The sequence below is a fragment of the Colobus angolensis genome, unplaced genomic scaffold (assembly GCF_000951035.1).
Source record: "Colobus angolensis palliatus isolate OR3802 unplaced genomic scaffold, Cang.pa_1.0 Scaffold148, whole genome shotgun sequence".
Classification (NCBI taxonomy): Eukaryota; Metazoa; Chordata; class Mammalia; order Primates; family Cercopithecidae; genus Colobus; species Colobus angolensis.
In genome coordinates, this window is record NW_012114577.1 from 5,024,059 (window position 1) to 5,044,814 (window position 20,756).

The following is a 20,756-nucleotide window of genomic DNA, read 5'->3' on the forward strand; positions in this document are numbered from 1 at the left end:
CTGAAGCTTGTTGGGAATGGCAGAAGAGGAAGCTATAGGAGAAAGCAAGGTCAGGTGTCTTAGTCCATTCTTATGCTGCTGATAAAGACATACCTGAGACTGGGTAATTTATGAAGAAACTGAGGTTTAATGGACTCACAGTTCCACGTGGCTGGGGAGGCCTCACAGTCATAGTGGAAGGCGAAAGGCACGTCTTACATGACAGCACATGAGAGAGAGAACTTGTGCAGGGAAACTCCCCTTTATAAAACCATTAGATCTCGTGAGACTTATTCACTGTCACAAGACCAGCACAGGAAAGACCTGTCCTCAGGATGGAGTTACCTCCCACTGCTTCCCTCCCACGACACGTGGGAGTTGTGGGAGCTACAAGTCAAGATGAGATTTGGGTGGGGTCACAGCCACACCATCTCATCAGGGCACTGGATGGCATGGTAAGGAATCAGTACCATGTCATGAAAGCAATAGGAAACTTACACAGAGATTTTTTTTCACAGGGAGCAGCTGGATCAGATTTGCATTTTAGAAGCATCTTTTTAGCTACAGTATAGAAGACGAATCAGAGACCAGAATGATTCTGGACTGTGGAGACCACTTAGTTCTTGGGCTGTGAAAATGGAGGCAGGGTAGCGAGAAAAATACTGAGGTATAATCATTAGGATGAGGTGATTGATTGAACTTGAGTAGTGAATGGAAATCCAAGGGTGATACTTAGGTTTCCAGTTTGGCAGCTGGTACCACCAGTTGAGGTGGAGAAAACAATAAAGTAATGCAATTTATCATGTGTGCCATGATCATTGCGCTTTTGTTCCTTTGCTGAATCTGCCCTCTCTCATCATTCAGCTTCTTTGAAACCTTTCTTTGCCACCATAGCTTACGATAACCATTCCTTCCTCAAAATTCATACGTACCTAGTCTATATTATGTACTCATTCAGCCCTTGACATATACTGTCTTTCTTTCTTTACATATTTTCTACCTCTCTTATGATATGGCTGTCTTAGTCATGAGTTTGCTCTAACGGAATACCAAAAACTGGGTAATTTATAAAGAAGTTTAATTAGCAGCTGGGAAGTCCAAGAGCATGGCCTTGGCCTCTGATGAGGGCCTGCTTGCTGTGTCGTAACATGGCAGAAGGCATGTCATGTGAAGAGGGCAAGAGCAAGAGAGCCAGAGAGATAGCAAACCTGCTTCCATGGTAGCAACATTAATCCATCCGTCATTAATTCGTTAATCCATTCATGGGGGCAGGGGGATTAGGTTTCCAACACAACTTTTGGAGGACACCTTCAAACCATAACAATGGCAGAGTCCTTGAGAGCATAGTCTGTGTCATACCTCCTAGTGTGCCCACCTTTGACGTCTGACTTAGCTTCATTATGGCCTCCCTGCATCTGTTTGTGGGTACTGGTGATCCTTGTTGAGAGCTTTGAAGGCTCACCGGGTTTGGAGTATAGCTTCTCTTACTGTCCTGGAAATATTTTGTCTTGAGTTGTTATTTTTAGAAAAGAGGGAAAGGAAAGAATGGAACTTTACTCTGTCTCTACACTAACTGTTCAAACCCTAAAAGATTTCTCATTTTTCCCTCTCCTTCCCTCAAACATTCATTGAGATCTTATTTTATGCTGGACAATCTACTAGGGGCTGGAATAGTAAAAGAAGAATAAGATACAGATTTTTATTTTTTATTTTTTATTTATTTTTTATTTTTTTGCCATCAAACAGTTTTCTTAGTGACGAGTTGTATCTATTTCTTGGTTTCAATTTCAATTCAGACTCAAGGCACAGGAGGGAAGAAAGTCATTCAGACTGATGAGTGGAGAAATGGCCCTGTCGAAGAACGTCTTGAGTATGCACTTGTGAAGGTGAGTTACAGGAGCTTGAACTGGAGGGCTGGAGCCTCATCGTGGCTGACTGATGCTGTTGCAGGCAGTGTGGTGCTGACAGTAGCTGGAGAAGGAGATGCTCTAGACCACTGATTCTCAACCTGGGGAGGTCCCCCTTGCTGTCCCCCAATGCCCCCACCATAGCACATTTGACAGTGTTCAGAGACATTTTTGATTGTCATAACTGTGCGTGGAAGGTATTATTGGCATCCTATGGCCAGGGATGCTGCTAAACATCCTACAGTGCCCAGGACGGCCCCAAACAACAAAGAATATTCCCTCCCAGGTGTCAGTAGTGCTGAGGCTGCGAATCCTGTCCTGGACCAAGTTGCTGTCAGTTGGTCAGCAAGTCAGTTTCATAGTTGGAATTTTAGGCTTTAGGCAAGATCAGTAATCTCTTGGCTTCAGTTTCCTCATGTGTGAGTCTGGAGAATCTCAGAGTTCTTTTTTTTTTTTTTCCTCTTTGGCTCTGGAGTTTAACCTAGTTAACTCTTGCACCTTTTGAGATTCACATATTTCAATGTGTGGAGCTAGTCGGCCAGTCCAAGGATCATTGAACTGCGGACCTTGGAGGAGTGGGGCTTGTCATTGAAGGGTGGATAAGTCAGTGGATGGATTTGAACTTCGTTTAAGGGCCCCATCCAGTGTCGTTTCTCCCCAGCCCTACAGCATTACAGTGAGAAAACTTACTGATTTCCCCACAGGTATTTCTTAATGTATAATCTGGTAAAACACTAAGATATAAAATGTATTTTATGATGCATTTGAACTTATTAGTCCTTCTCTATTAGCTTATTTTACTGAGGTACATTTTAAAGCATTTTTTTAATTGGCATATAAAATTGTATGTATTTACTGCATACAGCATTCTGTTTTGGAAGTGTATGAGGTATTTACTTTGTATCAGTAAAGCCAGCTAAGCACTTTATCTCAATCCTCAAAATAAACATATGAGATACTATTGTATTACTCTAATTGAGGAAACTGAGGCTTATTGAATTGCCTAAATTAGTGATAGGAAGCCCGATTGAACCCATGCACTCTTGATTCTGGAACCTATGCTCTTAAGCATTTTCATGATGGCTCTGTGGAGGTAATGCAGTTTTTTAGGTGATCTTTTTTTTCTTTCTTTCTTTTTTTTTTTTGTCTTTTTTTAGGGCATTGAAAAACATATTATTGAGGATACTGAGGAAGCCAGGTTAAACCAAGAAAGATATCCCCGACCTCTCAATATAATTGAAGGACCCCTGATGAATGGAATGAAAATTGTTGGTGATCTTTTTGGAGCTGGAAAAATGTTTCTACCTCAGGTTGGCAAAAGATGGGGAGAAATTTTCACAATTGAATCTTTTCTTTGTTATTTAATACATGCTGATTTGGGATGTATTTCTCAGGTTTTAATTTGGACAAGAGTTCAGTGGCGTTGGCTAGTCATTCCTTCTCTAAATGTGTTTAGGAGTCATGTCTGGAAAAATCCATCTTTGGAGTGGTGTGGATATTAGAAATCATCCAAAAATTCGTAGCATCATAATCTATCATAATCCTTATGTTCTAATTTTTTTTTTTTTTTTTGAGACGGAGTCTCCCTCTGTCACCCAGGCTGGAGTGCAGTGGCACAATCTCAGCTCACTGCAACCTCCGCCCCTCCAGGTTTAAGCAATTCTCTGCCTCGGCCTCCGGAGTAGCTGGGATTACAGGTGCATGCCACCATGCCCAGCTAATTTTTTTGTATTTTTTTAGTAGAGAGAGGATTTCACCATCTTGGCCAGGCTGGTCTTGAACTCCTGACCTCATGATCCACCCGCCTTAGCCTCCCAAAGTGCTGGGATTACAGGCATGAGCCACCGCACTTGGCCTTACGTTCTAATTTTTGTATCACCTCTTACCCCCAATGCCTATCTCTCTCCTCCAAAAGTAAAATAAAACCCAAGATAAATGTAGAGTTACTAACATTAAGACTTGATTTGACCAGGCACTATTCATCTGTAAGGATGCATATTTTGAGACAAATGTTTCTGTTTTAAATAACGGTACATTAGGTGGTTTGTTTAAAGTAAAACCAGAACTCTTATTCTGATTTACAGCAGCTACTAACCACATCAGTTAACACATACTTGTTGAGCATGTAGGTTAGTGACTGCAGCATTTGAGAAACTAAAAGGCCCTCATCTTGCCTAAATGTAAGGCTGGATTTTAAGTGAGTTGTAAAGCTGGGGATTGAGAAGAGTAGGCTGGGCATGGGCTCATGATGGAGAAGCTTTGGTCCTGAAGGATACATAGAACTCTTGGATAAAAGATAGAGGGCCTCCTAGACAGAGGAAAAAGGAACAAGCAAAAGTTCAGAAGACAGAAATTGCAACATTTGATTTCTAGCCTTGTTTTCCTTCTGCTGTACCTTATTATTCACTGGCTTTCCCTCCAGGGAGCTTATCCTTTATTCTGCCTACTGTCAAAAGACTCCAGTGTCGCTGTCCTGAAGTCAAAGCATGCATTCTTAACGTGTGCCCAGATTTCACAAGTGGCCATCAGCAGTTGTTCCTGTGGTTTGGGAAAGATGCCTGATCCTATGCTTTTTTCCTCAGGTTATAAAGTCAGCCCGGGTTATGAAGAAGGCTGTTGGCCATCTTATCCCTTTCATGGAAAAAGAAAGAGAAGAAACCAGAGTACTTAATGGCACAATAGAAGAAGAGGCAAGTCGTTTTGTTCAGGCCTATGGGCCTTCAGTGAGTTGACCTGGAAGACCTGAGGTGGTGGTAGGGGCCTAAGCAGTCAGGCTTGGCTGTCTTCGTTATTGAGGATAAAATAGAGAAATGATCCCACATCTGTCCCTTTTTTAACCAAATATCAGAGTACTCTGGGACTTTCTTTTGAATGTAGCTTTATCACATTTTTAATATAGATACAATTTCTCAATCAAAACCCATGTTTTCAAGACAAAGCCATTTCATTCCTGTATTCCTTCATTAACCGATCATTTACAAAGCTCCTGTGATGTGCCGAGTACTGTGCCGGGCACTACTCACTACAAAGGTCTGTCCCTGCCCTTGAGGCAATTGAGTCATGCTTGTTTTTAGAAAACTCTTAACTGAATAGTCTCTCTCTGCTGGTGATGTCCTTGGCACCACTTCTGGATTCAATTTAATTCTTGTTGGCTGCACCACTAGAGTAAATCATTAAGCTTTTTGACCTTGTTAGGTCCTTGTGAAGCTCGGGCAGCTTTGGCCCCTAGGATTCTGAATTTTTAAATTGATCTATGTTTGTGCGTAGCTCAGACAAACAGAGTTGATAAAAAACCTTCTTGTTTTGCTTTTTTTCTTACTTGGGGGAGTGGTGGGGGATGCTAACTGTGCATAGAACAGCAGTGCTGAGGAAAGGTACTCATGTGCCCTCTGCCTGGGCTTTTGTGGTTTTTCAGATTCGGATGGGACACACACATACAGTTAACCTGTTCCCCTCTCCCCTGCCTCTCTCTTAATTGCTAACAGTAAACATTTGTCAAATAGGTTCCTCCCCTCCCCGACCTAGAGTTAAGGGTGTGGTCTTCAGCTGTGGGGCTGTTTTGTATGTGAACATCAGCTGTTCTTTGAAAGGATGGGACCCCTGATCTTGGTTGAAGCCCCTTGGGGTAGCCCGTTAGGTGGGCGTCCTTTGAACTGCTTGAGCTTTGGTTTCCAGGTCTGTCTTTGAGGTGTTCTTGGTTGTATTGAGTTACTTTCTGCGCTGGCCCCTGCCTTGCTCTGGAGAACTAGGTGCTCTGCCCTGAGCAACCCTGCCTTGCTGAGCTGCTTGGCTTCCTTTCCAGGACCCTTACCAGGGCACCATCGTGCTGGCCACTGTTAAAGGCGACGTGCACGACATAGGCAAGAACATAGTTGGAGTAGTCCTTGGCTGCAATAATTTCCGGTAAGTTAGGACCTCACCTCTTTCAACCCCTTTACCATTTAAAAATGAAAGCTTTTAAACAGAATAATTCTTTAATGGATGGGAAGAGTAGGGCATGGCAGTGGATGTTAGAGGTTATTTTTTATTTCTTTTTGTTTACTGTGTTTTTTACTTTTCTTCAGCGAACACAGCATTTCAGATGAAATAAGTTAATAATTAACCGAGTTCAATAAGGACATAAAGAATAGTAAAAGCTATTCAAGTGGGGGTGGAAACCGCCCAGAGGATTCCAGGGGTTGGATGTTGGGACAGAGGCACTAATGGCCGGAATGTCAGGCTCCTTCCCGTGGCCAGTGGTGTTCATCATATCCTCTTTTTCGTTTCAGTAAACTCAGATTTTAGAACCAAGATCTTATGAGACCTTGGCTAAATGGAGTTTTACAGGAAGGCCTTCTCTGTACAAGTCTCAGTTGGCTTTGCTTAGGGGCCAGGACCCTGTGTTCTTGGTGATGATTAAGCTAGATTTTGGAATGTTGTATACAAGTAAAACCCCTTTCTGATATATCTCATTATAATTAATATTCATAACAAAGTCAGTTCCATGTGAGAGCTGATGACTTGTAGTAAGTGTATGTTTCGCTTAGATTTGAACTATTCTTTGTAATGAAAAGCCTAATGGAAATAATGCTTTCTCATATCCATGTCCAGCCAACAGTCCTTTTGAGTCATGGACTTCTTTCCAGTGTGCTATTTTCTCTAGATAGAGAAGAAACTTGACTGGAGCTGTCCCTGTACTCCTCATTTCTCTTCTTTGCTGTCAAGTAACGATTACCTGCTAAGCTCTCTCCCTGCTGTCAACATTTGTGTCCATCTCTGCCTTCAAGGCTAATTAAATACAGCGAAGAACCTTTCAGGAAGGCTGGAGACAGAGGGGCAGTGTCAGGAAGGCATTTTTCCACCTATGACTGTCTTCACAAGCACTTCTATTTACCTGCTTACTTACTGTCTAAAGACTTAGCATTCTCTCCTAGTCCTAGAAATGAGGAATACCATTTCTATCCATGTACTTATTATTTTTTAAAGAGATAAATTTATTGAAGAGAGATAGTTGTAATGAAATTTTACCTATATAATAAATATCTGGATAAGGTGTTCGCTTCCTAAAGTCTACAAAGCATTTCTGCTGTTGGCTTACCTTTGCAAACCTGAGGTTGTTGGTTCCTGTTTGCATTCATCACAATCAGTTAAAATTTCGCTTCAGTTAACAAATGTTTGTAGATCATCTTCAACATACCAGGCATTATGCTAGAGACACCAAAATGATTTAGTTGACTTTTCTCCTTGAAAAAGTTTACTGTTTCTGAGCCTTAATAGCCAGATACATGTTCAGCCTTAATAATGGGACAGGAGCCACTGAAGAAAGTGATTTGTAGGTAAACTTCCTAAAAGTGATTCTTGAGATATCATTGTCATGTGCTTTATCATTATTTATTTTGATCAATGGATACTTACCTGAGAGTATTATACTAGCAATGTTGATTTCTCCAGTAAAGACATTTTAGAAGCCAGGGAACATTGTGGCATTTCTCCAGGGTGCTGCTGGAACTGAATGTCAGCAGTTGTGAAGATGCTTATTAAGCCTGAGGCTTTTACTGCAACAAACCCAGTTGCTATATGTTGGGCATTGAGGGTTTGCTTATCTTTGCTAATAAGTCTAACTGGAGAAACACCTTCTGATGAAACGTTACTTTCATTTTACAAAAACAAGAGAATGTGCAAACTTCATGTCAAACACCCCTTTGGCTTGTGTGTGATAACACATAGACTCTTCCATTGGTGAGTTTAATTTTATGGTGTCAGCTAGTAGACAAGTGTCCCTGGAGATTGTCTTATGGAATAATGTGCGCTTTTACTGTCAGTACCAGGCCAGTATGCTTGAAGGAATTACCCAGCCTACAGAGTGAGTCTAGCAAACTATCCTGTATCTAATCCTTCTCTTTCCTGGCGTTTTATCATTGTTGCAGTGAACCTCACAAAATGATAACAGTGTTTTTTCTTTGTGAGGATAAAAGAAAGACAGTTAAAAGTGACAGTTGTGTTTAGAGAGAAAATGTATTTTTTAAATGGGGAAGATATGATGCAATAGAATTGCAAATTTGAGGATGTGAATAGAACTAAGGATGTATTCACCAAGAATCTACTATTACCTACCTTTTTTTTTTTTTTTACCACGTCCCAATTTATACAGTTCTTTTATATCACTGATTTTGTTTTGTCATCTTTTTGTTGTTGTTATTTTGGTTCCTTTCCTTTCTTTCATCCTTCCTTTCTTTTCATGGTTTTGATCCTACTACCCTGCCTGTTACTGTATTTCTCCTTTTCTAGATGAGAAAACTTAGGCTTAGAGAACTTGAGAGGTTTCATCATAGTCCCATGGCTAGCAAGTGTCAAGCCACATTCAGGGCTTTTGGTTCCAAAAGCTGAGACTTTGTAATATGTCACCTTACTTTACAATATTTTTTTTTGACTTGAGTTGTAAACAAGTATAATGTCTAATATTAACACAGGCATACCTTGTTTTATTGTGCTTCACTTTATTGAGCTTTGCAGATACAGCGTTTTGTAAAAATTTGAGTTTTGTGGCAATCCTGCATAGAATATGTGTCTTGATGGCATTTTTCCAATAGCATGTGCTCATTTCACGTCTCTGTGTCACATTTTCCTAATTCTCACAATATTCCAAACCTTATTATCGTATCTGTTATGATCTGTGAACAGTGATCAATGTTACTGTTTTAATTGTTTTGGGGTACCATGAACCACACCCATGGAAGATGGCAAACTTAATCCATCAATGTATATGTTTTGACTGCTCCACTAACCAGCCATTCCCCATCTCTCCCCCTTTCCTTGGGCCTCCATAGTCCCCGAGACACAACAATATTGAAATTAGGCCAGTTAATAACTCTGTAATGGCCTTGAAGTCCTCTAAGTGTTTAAGTGAAAAGAAGAGTCACACACCTCAACTTTAAATCAAAAGTTAGACATGATTAATTTTAGTAAGGAAGGCATGTCAAAAACTGAAATAGGCTGAAAGCTAGGCCACTTGCACCAAATACCACAGTTAATGCAAAAGAAAAGTTCTTAAAGGAAATTTAAAATGTCCCTCCAGTGAATACACAACTGATAGGAAAGCAAAACAGCCTCATTGCTGGTATGAGGAAAGTTTGAGTGGTCTGGTTGGAGATTAAACCAGCCACAATATTCCCTTAAGCCAGAGTCTCACCCAGAGCAGTTTGGCGTTGTTCGAGCAATAGCAGATTGAAGAGAGCTCCAACCGTCTTCAATTTTCTGGAGGCTGAGAGAGGTGAAGAAGCTGCAGAAGCAAAGTTTGAAGCTAGCAGAGGTTGGTTCATGAGGTTTAAGGAAAGAAGCCGTCTCCTAATATAATGGAACAAGGTGAAGTGCAAGTGCTGATGGGGAAGCTGCAGCGAGTTTTCCAGATCTAGCTGACATCACTGAGAAAGGTGGCTACGCTAACCAGTAGGTTTTCAATGTAGATGAAATAGTCTTCTGTTGGAAGTAGATGCCATCTAGGACTTTCATAGCTGGAGGGGGGAAGTGAATGCCTGGCTTCAGAACTTCAAAGGACAGGCTGACTGTCTTGTGGAGGGGCTAACACAGCTAGTGACTATCAGTTGAAGCCAATGCTCATTTGCCATTCTGAAAAATCTAGGGCTTTAAGAATTACGTTGGCCGGGCGCGGTGGCTCAAGCCTGTAATCCCAGCTACTCGGGAGGCTAAGGCAGGAGAGTGGCGTAAACCCGGGAGGTGGAGCTTGCAGTGAGCTGAGATCTGGCCACTGCACTCCAGCTCGGGAGACAGAACAAGACTCCGTCTCAAAAAAAAAAAAAAAAAAAAAAGACGTTAAATCTACTCTGTCTGTGCTCTATAAATGGAGTAACAAAGCCTGCATGAGAGCACATCTGTTTTCAGCATAGGTTTACTGAATATTTTAAGCCTACCGTTAAGACCTACTGCTCAGTAAAAAAGATTCCTTTCAAAATATTACTCCTCATTGACAGTGCACCTGGTCACAAGAATTCTGATAGAGATATACAAGGAGATGAATATTGTTTTCATGCCTGCTAACACAACATCCATTCTGCAGCCTGTGGATCAAGGAGGAATTTTGACTTTCAAGACTTACATTTTGTAAGGCTGTAGCTGCCATAGATAGTGATGGATCTGGGCAAAGTAAATCAAAAAACCTTCCATAAAGGATTCACCATTCTAGATGCCATTAAGAACATTTGTAATTCATGGGAGGAGGTCAAAATATCAACATTAACAGGAGCTTGGAAGAAGTTGATTCCAACTCTCATAGATGACTTTGAGGGATTCAAGACTTCAGTGGAGGAAGTAACTACAGATGTGGTAGAAATAGCAAGAGTAAACCGGAATTAAAAGTGGAGCCTGAAGATGGGAATGAATTGCTACAATCTCATAATACAACTTCAACCGATGAGGAATTGCTTCTTATGGCTGAGCAAGGCTGAGCAAAGAAAGTAGTTTCTTGAGATGGCTATGAACAGTGTTGAAATAACAACAGAGGATTTAGAATAAATAGCACATAAACTTAGATGATAAAGCAATGGCAAGGTTTGAGATGATTGGCCTACAATTTTGAAAGAAGTTCTGTGAGTAAAATGCTATCAAACAGCATCACATGCTACAGAGAAATCTTTTGTGAAAGTCAGATTCAGTTGGTGTGGCAAAAGACTTCACTGTTGTCTTATTTTGAGAAATTGCCACAGCCGCCCCAAACTTCTGCAACCACCACTCTAATCAGTCAGCAGCCACGAACATCAAGACCCTTTGCCAGCAAAAAGGTTACAACTCACTCAAGACCCAGATGATCATTGGCATTTTTTTTAGCAATAAGTATTTTTAAATTAAGGTATATATACATTGTTCTTTTAGACATAATACTATTGCACACATAATAGAGTACATATAGTGTGAACATGAATTTTATATGCATTGAGAAACCAGAAAATTCATGTGACTCACTTTATTGAGATACTTTATTGTAATGTTTTCGAGTTGAACCTATAGCATCTCTGAGTTATGTCTGTATTCTAAATTCCCCTGAAGAAATAATGTAGAATATTTGGAAACATTTTTGATTAATTCCATTGAGGTTAATTTTACATATACTCTATAATAATAACTAGGAAAAGGCAAAGAGGACATTTTCTATTACAGATAATGCACATTAATTATTTAAGAAAAATATGCTATTTCAAGATGCATTTTAAAGTTATACATCTAATATTTTTAAACATGGGTCTGATAACCAGTGTTTATTAATATAACTGTCTAGTGTAAGTAAAAAAGCAGTATATGACTGAGCATGAAAATAATTCCAAACTGTATAATGTTGGAATGGTCAGCTGAGTGAGGAACATGACTGTACCTAAGTCAAGGATATAATAATCCAGTCTCTCCTGAGCACTGCACATGCTGATAATTATTTAGAGGCTTTGGATCCATTTTTTGAAGGGGAGATCAACAATTTGTTTTGTTTATTTTTTTAAAAAGTAATAGAAATGGCAACAGACCCCACTGGCACTGCTTAAGTACAAGTTGGAAAACCATGGCTGGGGACTGTAGACTGGATGGAAACACATGCCATCTTGTGGTGGCATGTGTGAATTGCAGGAGCAGCAGATAGGCTGCCTGCCACCTTAGTTAACTGAGAAATAAAGGGTAAAATGACAGTAGGTATCAGGTACCTTAAAAGGATGCCGATGCAGTTTTATTTTCCTTTTTAAATTTCTTCTGGAGACGAAAAGGACTTTTTGTCTCATAGTATTACAGTATTTATTTTTGAAATTCTATGTATTCTTAAATAGTATGAGATGCCTTTGCTAAAACATTCAGAGCAACTTTTTTTTTTTTCCTGTATTTGTAGCCGAATTAAATGTTTGCTCTCATAGCTCTATTCTAAGCACTTAAAACAAGTGTTTTTGTAGAGACAAGGTCTCGCTAAAGTTGCCCAGGCTGGACTCAAACCCCTGGCCTCAAGTGGTCCTCCTGCCTTGGCCTCTTAAAGCACTGGGATTACAGGCATTAGCCTCCATACCCAACTTCTGTTCTAAGCACTTTAAAACAAATACTGTAAAATCAACATCTTCCGTAACATTCATTTTTATTCTGTTTAGCTTCCCATGTGGCGAAATACAAGGATGTGCATAGGGAGAGGCTTACAGACATAGGGTATGGCTCAAAATGACAAAGGAAAACTGAGGGAGAGTCAAGGAAGATGGGGTTATGTGTAGGGGTAAAACAGGAGGTTGTGGTAGAGGTGAGAGGGAATAGAGAGGGATGGTGGGAAGAATGGTAGCAGGCACAGAGGGCAGGGCTGGATCTGACCTGTGCCCTTTTCTCTGACTTCACATACCCTGGGATTCCTAGCTGGTTCAGGACTCTGGGCTCTCATAGTGCTGGTCTCTGCCTAGACTTCCCTGTTTCCTTCAGCTAATACCCACTTAATTTTTCAAAATTCATTTCAGACTTCCCCCTAGGATGCTTCTAGGTATCACCCATTTTGGGCCTTCCATACATAAGACACTGTAAATGCTTTCATTGTAGTGCTTGCCACACCGTATTCTAATTCAGAGCTTGCCAACAGTTTCTCAACCCAGATGTGCCAGGAAACCCATTCTCTTTCCTGCTCGAGAGTGGAGCTGGGCCTCCGTCCTAGACTGATTGCCCAGGGCTATGAGCAACTTCCTTTGTGCATCCTGGTACCATAAGTGTCATTTTCTATGTGTGGAAAAAGTGGGAATTGCTCCTTAATCAGTAGTACCTTCGACCATTTCCCCAGCAAGACGACTTTGAAGGCAGGCTAATAAGCTGGAAATTGAACTTGTCTCCCAGGCCCCCTGGCTCAGTGTTCTCAGTTGTCGTCTTACCTCACTGATCAGTGGTTATGGTTCTCTCCTGCTGATTTCTCCTTCTGGGAGTGGTCTTTAAACACAGAAATGTTCTGGGGCTCAACACTTGGACCTCTTCCCTGTCTTCACTATCTAGGTTTGTGTTTCTCAAACTGTAATGTGCCTTCTTGTCACCTGGGAATTTTGTTAAAAGTCAGATGCTGGTTAGGGTAGGTCTGCACTGGAGGTTCTGCATTTCCGACAAGCTCTCAGGTAGGGCTGGTGCTGCTGGTACAGGAGCACACCTGGAGTAAGAAGGCCGGGGGTGGGCTGAAGTCGTCGCATTCGTTTTGCGACTTCAGTATCATCTGATGTACTGACAAGTCCCAAATTGTATCTCCACTCTGGATCTCTCCCCCAAACTTTAGACTTACATATCCAGTTGACTCCCTGACAGCTGCATTTGGATATCTAAAGAAATCTTAAATTTAATATTTTGAAAGAAGAACTAATTGCCACCATTTTGTGAACACCTCCCCAACTCTCCCCTATTTCAAGAAATAGCAACTTCATTTTTCTTGCTGCTCAAACCGAAACTCTTGTGTCATCCTCTCGTCGGATGACCCACATGTAACCCATCAGTTCTCCTCTCACAGTGTTTCCAGGATCTGACCGCTTCTCACTACCTATACTGCTTCTTGTCTGGATTTTTGCAGCAGCCTAATCAGTCTCTCTGCTTCTCTACCCTGGACTTGTTTCAGTCCAAAGTAAATCTGTTAAATCCAAGTCAGATTTCTTACGCCCCTGTTCAGACCTTCCAGTGAATTCTCTCCTCACTCAGTAAAACTCAGAGCCCTTGTAGTGGTCTGCAAGGCCCTTGTGTAGTGGGTATAATATAATCTGGAAGCTGCCTGGACCCCACCCCTGGCCAGTTAAATCACACTCTCTGGAAAATGGAGTCCAAGCTTCAGGTTGTTTGGTTTTGAAAAGCCTCACCTGGTGATTCTGATGCAAAGTCTACGCAGGCTCTGGCCTTTTCCTCCTCCTCTGAACTCATCACCGACCACTCTCTCCTTCTCCATTTCTGTTCCAGCCACAACAATCTCCTTGCTCTTCCTTAAACATGGCAAGCATCCGTATAAGATGTTCTGAGAGAAACACTCTGAAACAAGAAAAAGTAGTGAGAGCAAGATGATTCTTGCCATCATACTGATGAGTTTTAGTTGAATTTTAAAACATACAATGTTAAAAAAAATCAGCTTTGAAGTGTATGCCTTTTTGTCTTGATTTAAAGGCAATATGCTGTTTTTCCTAGTTTTGTATGTGACAGTCTATGCTTAGTCATTGTTTAACAAAAGATCCAGGTACTAGACTTTCTTCAATATGTTAAAAAGAAGAAAAAAGTGTGTGGTACCATCTCCTCCTGCTGTAACCTGCAGTGGTTATACATTAACACCTCCAGCGTGCATTTGCTATCGGGTTAGTGCCAACAAAGCTGAATATACTTATCATTGATTTGAAGATGTCTTACTTTTTATTGAAGATTCCATATGCCATAGTTTTTTTTTTTTTTAACTCTTTTTTAAAAAGTAATAGGAGTACAAGCTAAAAATCCAGTGGTATGAAAGGGCATATAGTAAGAAGCCAGTCCCCTTCCTGCCCCAGCGTTCAGCACCCATTGTTACCAGCCAATATGTCATGTCGTAGGTCTTAAGCCTTCTTTTTTGTTCTTGTTATTTAAACGTTTTTGCCTATTTAATTTTAAGAATTGTTGATGTAATGAAATGAGTAAAAATGCATGCCATGAGTTTTTCAGTATCTTTTAACAAATAGAAGAAGATTAAATTATCAAAATGACATTAAGGGTACTCTGTAAATCTAAAATAGAAGTAATTCCTAGAACATTTTCCAGGGCAGACATTCCTGTTTCCTCTGAGTTCCAGGAAGCTGTCTCCTTCGTGAATTGAAATTTGTCTGGCACTGTTCTATTCTCTGAGAGTGTGCTCCAGGCTTCCTCTGCCCCAGGGCCTGTTCTGTCTCTCCTGTGTGCCCATCGAGAGTCAGCCTTTCCTTTGAGTCTTGCCCTCTTGCCCTCGGTGACCTGCACCCTGAATCATTCTCCCTCTTTTTCTTGCCTTAAGTAATCAGAGTTCCCTTAAAGCTGTGCATGTGTAGGACCTGATCTCTTTTTCATGATCGTCCCCATTGGCTTCCATGTTCAACAGATATTTATTGAGGAGCTTCCCTAGCCCTTTTTATTGGCCTAAATGGATAAGATAATGGATTTTGGAGTGAGATATTGATTCAGATCCCAACTCTGCCTCTAATTAGTTGTGTGACTAGACAGATTGCTTAATTTCTCTGGGCCCCTTCTCATTAAAATGAGACCCATAGTAGTGCTTTCATTATGGAGTTACTATGAGGGTTAAATGAGATTGTTTATGCAGGCTGGGCACTGTGGCTCAAACCTGTAATCCTAGCACTTTGGGAAGCCGATGTGGGAGGATCGCTTGAGCCCAGGAGTTTGAGACCAGTCTGGGCAACATAGGGAAACCCTATCTACAAAAACTTTAAAAATTAACTGGGTTTAGTGGGGCATGCCTGTGGTCCCAGCTACTCTGGAGGCTGAGGCAGGAGGTTGAGGCTGCAGTGAGCCATAATCACACTGCTGCATTCCAGCCTAGGTGACAGAGTGAGACCCTATCTCAAAAACAACAGCAAAAGAGATTGCTTATGCAAAAAGCTTAGCACAGTGTCTTTCAACAGATGAATGGATAAGCCAAACGTGGTATCTCCATACAGTGGAATATTTTTCGGCCTTAAAAAAGACTGAACTTCTGACATGCCTCAAAACATGGTTGGACTTTGAAGGCATTGTGCTAAGTGAAGTTAGCCAAACAGAAAAGGATGAATACTGTATTATTCTACCTACGTGAAATTCCTAGATTAGGCAAATTCATAGAGAAAGAAAGTAGAGTAGAGGTTACCAGGGGATGGAGTAGAGAGGGTGCCAGAGAAGAAGGGGTAGGTATTGCTAAATGGTTATAATGTTTCTGCTTTGGGTGATAAAATAGATTTGGACATAAATAGTGGTGATGGTTGCCCAACATTGTAACTGAAATTCATGCTACTGGATTGTACATTGAAAAATGATTAAAATGGAGAAGTATATATTATATATGTTTTACCACAATTAAAAAAAATAACATACCAGAAACCATTGAATTACACACTTGAAATGGGTGAATTGTATGATCTGTGAATGATGAGTCAGTAAAATTGTTTAAAAGCAAGCTTAGCATAGTGCCTGGCATATATGTAGTAAGTACTGAATAAATGGTAGTTGTGGTGGTAATCCTTCATATTTAGTGAGCATTTACAGTTGATTCTAGGCATTAGAGCAGTATTTAATGGTTGAAATAAAAATGTTTGTTTCAGTTTTGTCTCTAATGGGCTCTCATTAATTTTCTCATATCTCATTTCTGTGCCTCAGAGTTATTGATTTAGGAGTCATGACTCCATGTGATAAGATACTGAAAGCTGCTCTTGACCACAAAGCAGGTACTGTGCAACTGTACTTTGGGCATTTCTCTAAATGTCGTATCCCCAGGTGCCTGTCATTTCCCTAGTTGTCTGTCAGTGAATAGTGATGCCTGTGAGGGATCTCTGGGACATACAGACAATCAAGTGCCAGCTCCTGCACAAGGTTGCTTTTGTTGCCATTTCTAATGGGGTTGAGAGAGGAGAGTGAGTAACTGTGGAACCAAGTGCTGGAGATGGGGAATGGGGACAGACTTCTTATAAGAGGACAGTTGTGTTAGATTTTTTTTCTGTGTGTAGTCATTTTTATATTTCTTCTCACACTGTGATATATTCAAGTCTGGGAAATCATGAGCTAAATATACCTTCTATTGCATGGCTTCCTAAAACTATGGCAAGTATTGCAACCTTAAGTTATAAATCTTATTTACTACCAAAAGCAAACAGTAAATTGAAATTCCCCAGTCGGAAAAGATGTCTTAGAATTAGAAACTGGTGACAGGCATGGTGGCTCACACCTGTAATCCCAGCATTTTGGAGGCTGAGGCCGGCGGATCACTTGAGGTCTAAGTTTGAGACCAGCCTGGCCACATGGTGAAACCCCGTCTCTACTAAAAATACAAAAATTAGCCAGGGTTGGTGGTGGGCGCCTGTAATCCCAGCTATTCAGGAGGCTGAGGCAGCAGAATCACTTGAACCCAGGAGGCAAAGGTTGCAGTGAGCCGAGATCACACCACTACACTCCAACCTGGGCAACAGAATGAGACTCCATCTCAAAAAAAAAAAAAAAGGAATTGGGAATTCGTGTTAGGTCTTTTGGTCTTCATTACAAAGTTTTTAAAGTGCATCTTCATCCTTTTCCTTTTTCTGTCATCCTCGTCACTGTCCTTTTTGTCCTTTTTTTTTTTTTAAATAATAGATATAATTGGCCTGTCAGGACTCATCACTCCTTCCCTGGATGAAATGATTTTTGTTGCCAAGGAAATGGAGAGATTAGCTATAAAGATTCCATTGTTGATTGGAGGAGCCACCACTTCAAGGTAAGTTATATTAATGAGCTTTGTCCTCACTTCAAATTCTCTTAAATGCCAGTGTTTAAAACAGTGCTAAACCTGTGTTGTTTTGGATTTTCTCTTATGTTTAGTACATTGACTTTTTGTTATATAAACACAAAAATTTTCTGGTGTTCACTTGGGTGAGAGCCAGAATACTTTCAGAGCATGCTATAGAAAACTTTTTTGTGATTTCTGTTCTTTGCTTTTTCTTGGATTTCTTTGGCTTGCAATAATCTTTTTCTTAACGCTCTCACTTCTGATTCAGTTCCTGAGAATTATAATGAACTCTTCTTGTGAAATTAAACTGAGTGGAGAAGCTGTGTTTTTTGGCACAAAATCATTATTTGAACTTTTGCCCACACGGTCTTGAAGCAGGTGTCTGATTGAATAATTATAGGTCCCTTTGAAGGAACTCTAACCTTGTAGTAGTTTGGAGACAGAAAGCCCATCTAGCAAGAATGAACTAAGTGGTCACTTTGGGGAATTGAAAGGGGAGCTTTTTGGGAACCTTTGGGTTAACAACATAAAGAGGTATAAAATGTAAAGATGAGAAAGTTCAAATTTGTTCACATGATAATTATTCAGTTTACCAGATTTTTCCTGGGATCATGATCGTAGTGATATGTGGTAAGTGCTATGTTAACTGTGGGTACTAGACCTTTTATGCCACATACAGTTCACTTTCTCAGGGAGCATTATCATACTGGAGCATTGAACTCAATGGTCCCATAACATCTAGTTTCTAATTTTTCTGATGCAAAAATACAATAAAGTTCTGGTTATAGGTATGCCAGAGTCCCTTTTGCACTAGAAACAACTGTACATTTGACCAATTTGTATAGGGTTGTTCAGAGGAACAGAATCAATAGGGTATGTTTATATATAGAGAGAGAAAGAGATTTATTTTAAAGAATTAACTCCTGTGATTGTGGAGGCCGGCAAGTCTGAAATCTGCAGGTTGGAGACACAGGTAAGTTGATTTTTTGAGTCTAAAGACAGTCTGGAGGTGGAATTTCTTCTTCCTTGCAGGGCTGGGGAGTGAACAAGGGACTTTAGTCTTGTCTTTTAAAGGCCTTCAGTTGACTGGATGAGGCCCACCTACATAAGTGAAGGATAATGTGCTTTACTGTAAGTCTACTGATAAATGTTAATCACATCTAAAAAAAATACTTTCACAGTAACATTTAGGTTGTGGTTAACCAAAAAGTGTATACCATGGTCTAGCCAAGTTTATACATGAAATTAACCATCATACCATTTACAATTTGAATGAGTCATCTTCATCAGTAGGAATAGTATGATGTGTCTTTTATCCATTAGCTGTTCTTCATACTTGAAGGATTCGATAGTTTTACTGTCATTGCTAACGTTAGAAAACAGGGTTTGTTTTTCCACAAAGGACTTATGTACCAGGAAATGTGGCAGACTTGGTCTCAAGGGATATGGCCACCCATTAATAATGGGTTTTGATGAGCATGGGCTTGGGTAATTGACGACAAGCTTAGTGAAGAGAATGGTAAGAGGACCTAAGGACTGTTGTCAGAATGAAAGACTTTAATCAACTGTAAAGTAAAATACATAAGTATTTAAAGGAATATAATTAAAATGCATTACGTGTTATGTAAATATGATGCTGGCTTCAAAAAAAGAATCTTTTTATATGATGGGACACCATACTCAGAAATTTGCTTCTTGTGCAAATTGGAACTTTACCAAATAGTCCATTCTATTGTTTACCATGTAAAAGCTACCAGATTAAAGAAAAAAAACTTTGAGAAGCAACGTGACTAGCCTCTCAAGATACATTATTGGCAAAATTAGCTTGTTAATGATTCTTAACAGTTATAACCTGATACATCAAATTAGAATTAATGAGATAGGAAGTCACCAACATCTCTTCAGTTACTGCGAAATATCTATTCTCATTGTCTGGGAAACTGTAAATGTGTTTGGCCTGAAGGTAGAAAGCTGGGACTGCTGGCCGCCTAAGGTTTCTTTCGACTCTCCAGTGCTTTGTTTCTCTGTGAGCCCTGCCTCTTCTGGTTCTCTTCTCTTCCATGCCTGTTGCAGTTTCTGGGAAATTACTTGGAAAATAAGAGCCAGTAGGTAGCACTGCTTCCCGGGAACCATTCCCTTCTACACTGCGGTGCTGGAACAGCCTTTGGAAAACAGAGTCCCGTGCAACCTCCAAGCCCTTCAGTGTAGAATTTCCCAGTTCTGACTCCATTCTTATTAATGACAGCAGAAGAGGTCTGCTATCTGAAGTCTTGCTTTATCAGGCTCTCTTATTTAAGTAAGTGCTTTTACAGAAGTTTAGCAGTTATGCAGAAAAGTACACAAATCATATAGATGTACAACTTGACAAGTTTTTACAAAAGGGAACCCACCCATGTAACCACCTCCAGATCAAGAAATAGAACACTAATGGCACCCTAGGAACCTCACCAGGTTCCTCCACCCAGTCATCCTTTCCAACAAAAGTAACCACTGTTCTTCCTTCTGTCACCATAGGTTGGTTTTGCCTGCATTTCAACTTTATATAAGTGGAGTCATATTGTATGTGTTCTCCTGTGTCTGGCTTCTTTTGCCCCACATCGTGTCTCTGAGTCTCTGAGGTCCCAGCCTTGTTACAATAGTCGTTTGTTTTGTTGTTGTTTTTTTTCAACGTAGTATTCCATTGTATAATGTGCTGTGACTTATTTACTCTTGCTACTATTGGTGGACATTTGGGGTTTTCCACTTTGGGGCTATCACAAACAATGCTGCTATGAACACTTATGCTTATCAATTTTGGTGCACATGTATGTGTATTTCTGCCTAGAAGCAGAATTGCCAGATCATAGGATATGCCTATGATCATCTTCATTAGCTATTGCCACATAGTTCTCCAAAGTAATTGTAGCCGTTTACACTCCCACCAGCAATTGTGAAAGTTTCAGTTATTCCATGTCCTTTTCAGTGTTATCCCTCGTCATGGGTATAGTAATACCTTGCTATGGTTTTTGTTTGCATTTCTTTGCTGAGTAATGATGTTGAACACCTTTTCATTTGTATATTGACCATTTGGATATGCTTTTTAAGTATTTTTAAAAATTGGGTATTCTGCTTTATTCTTACTGGTTTGTACACATTCTTTAATTTAGTTACAAGCCCTTTATCAGAAATACGTATGTTGCAAATAGATTTTTTTTTAATCTGGCTTGCCTTTTGCTGTCTTAGTGCTGTCTTTGGATAACTGAAGTTCTTAATTTTTACAAAGTCTGATTTATCAGTCTCTTCATATATGGTTAATGCCTTTTGCGTCCAAATAAGTAAATCATCTCCTAGGAAAGCCACCTTTGCCGGAAAGCATTCAGGAGTTGAAATGTCTCAGAAACCCATCTAGGAGCCCTTATTATTTCCTACAAACCAGTGGAGGACTTAGCATAGCTCATTAGCTCAGGACTTCCACG

At 40.3% G+C, this 20,756-nt stretch overlaps 1 protein-coding gene across 4 annotated transcripts in view; it reads left to right on the forward strand.

Moving 5' to 3' along the window:
* The window catches only part of MTR (5-methyltetrahydrofolate-homocysteine methyltransferase), a 103,634-nt gene that overhangs the window by 63,249 nt on the left and 19,629 nt on the right, over positions 1-20,756 (forward strand). For 3 of the 4 annotated variants that reach the window (XM_011935747.1, XM_011935746.1, XM_011935749.1), the window contains 6 exons: positions 1,776-1,865; positions 3,044-3,196; positions 4,469-4,576; positions 5,689-5,789; positions 16,203-16,270; positions 17,169-17,289. In XM_011935747.1, coding sequence (XP_011791137.1) covers positions 1,776-1,865; positions 3,044-3,196; positions 4,469-4,576; positions 5,689-5,789; positions 16,203-16,270; positions 17,169-17,289 — 641 coding nt within the window. The remainder of the gene's footprint in view (positions 1-1,775; positions 1,866-3,043; positions 3,197-4,468; positions 4,577-5,688; positions 5,790-16,202; positions 16,271-17,168; positions 17,290-20,756) is intronic. The other variant, XM_011935748.1, reaches the window with a different exon arrangement.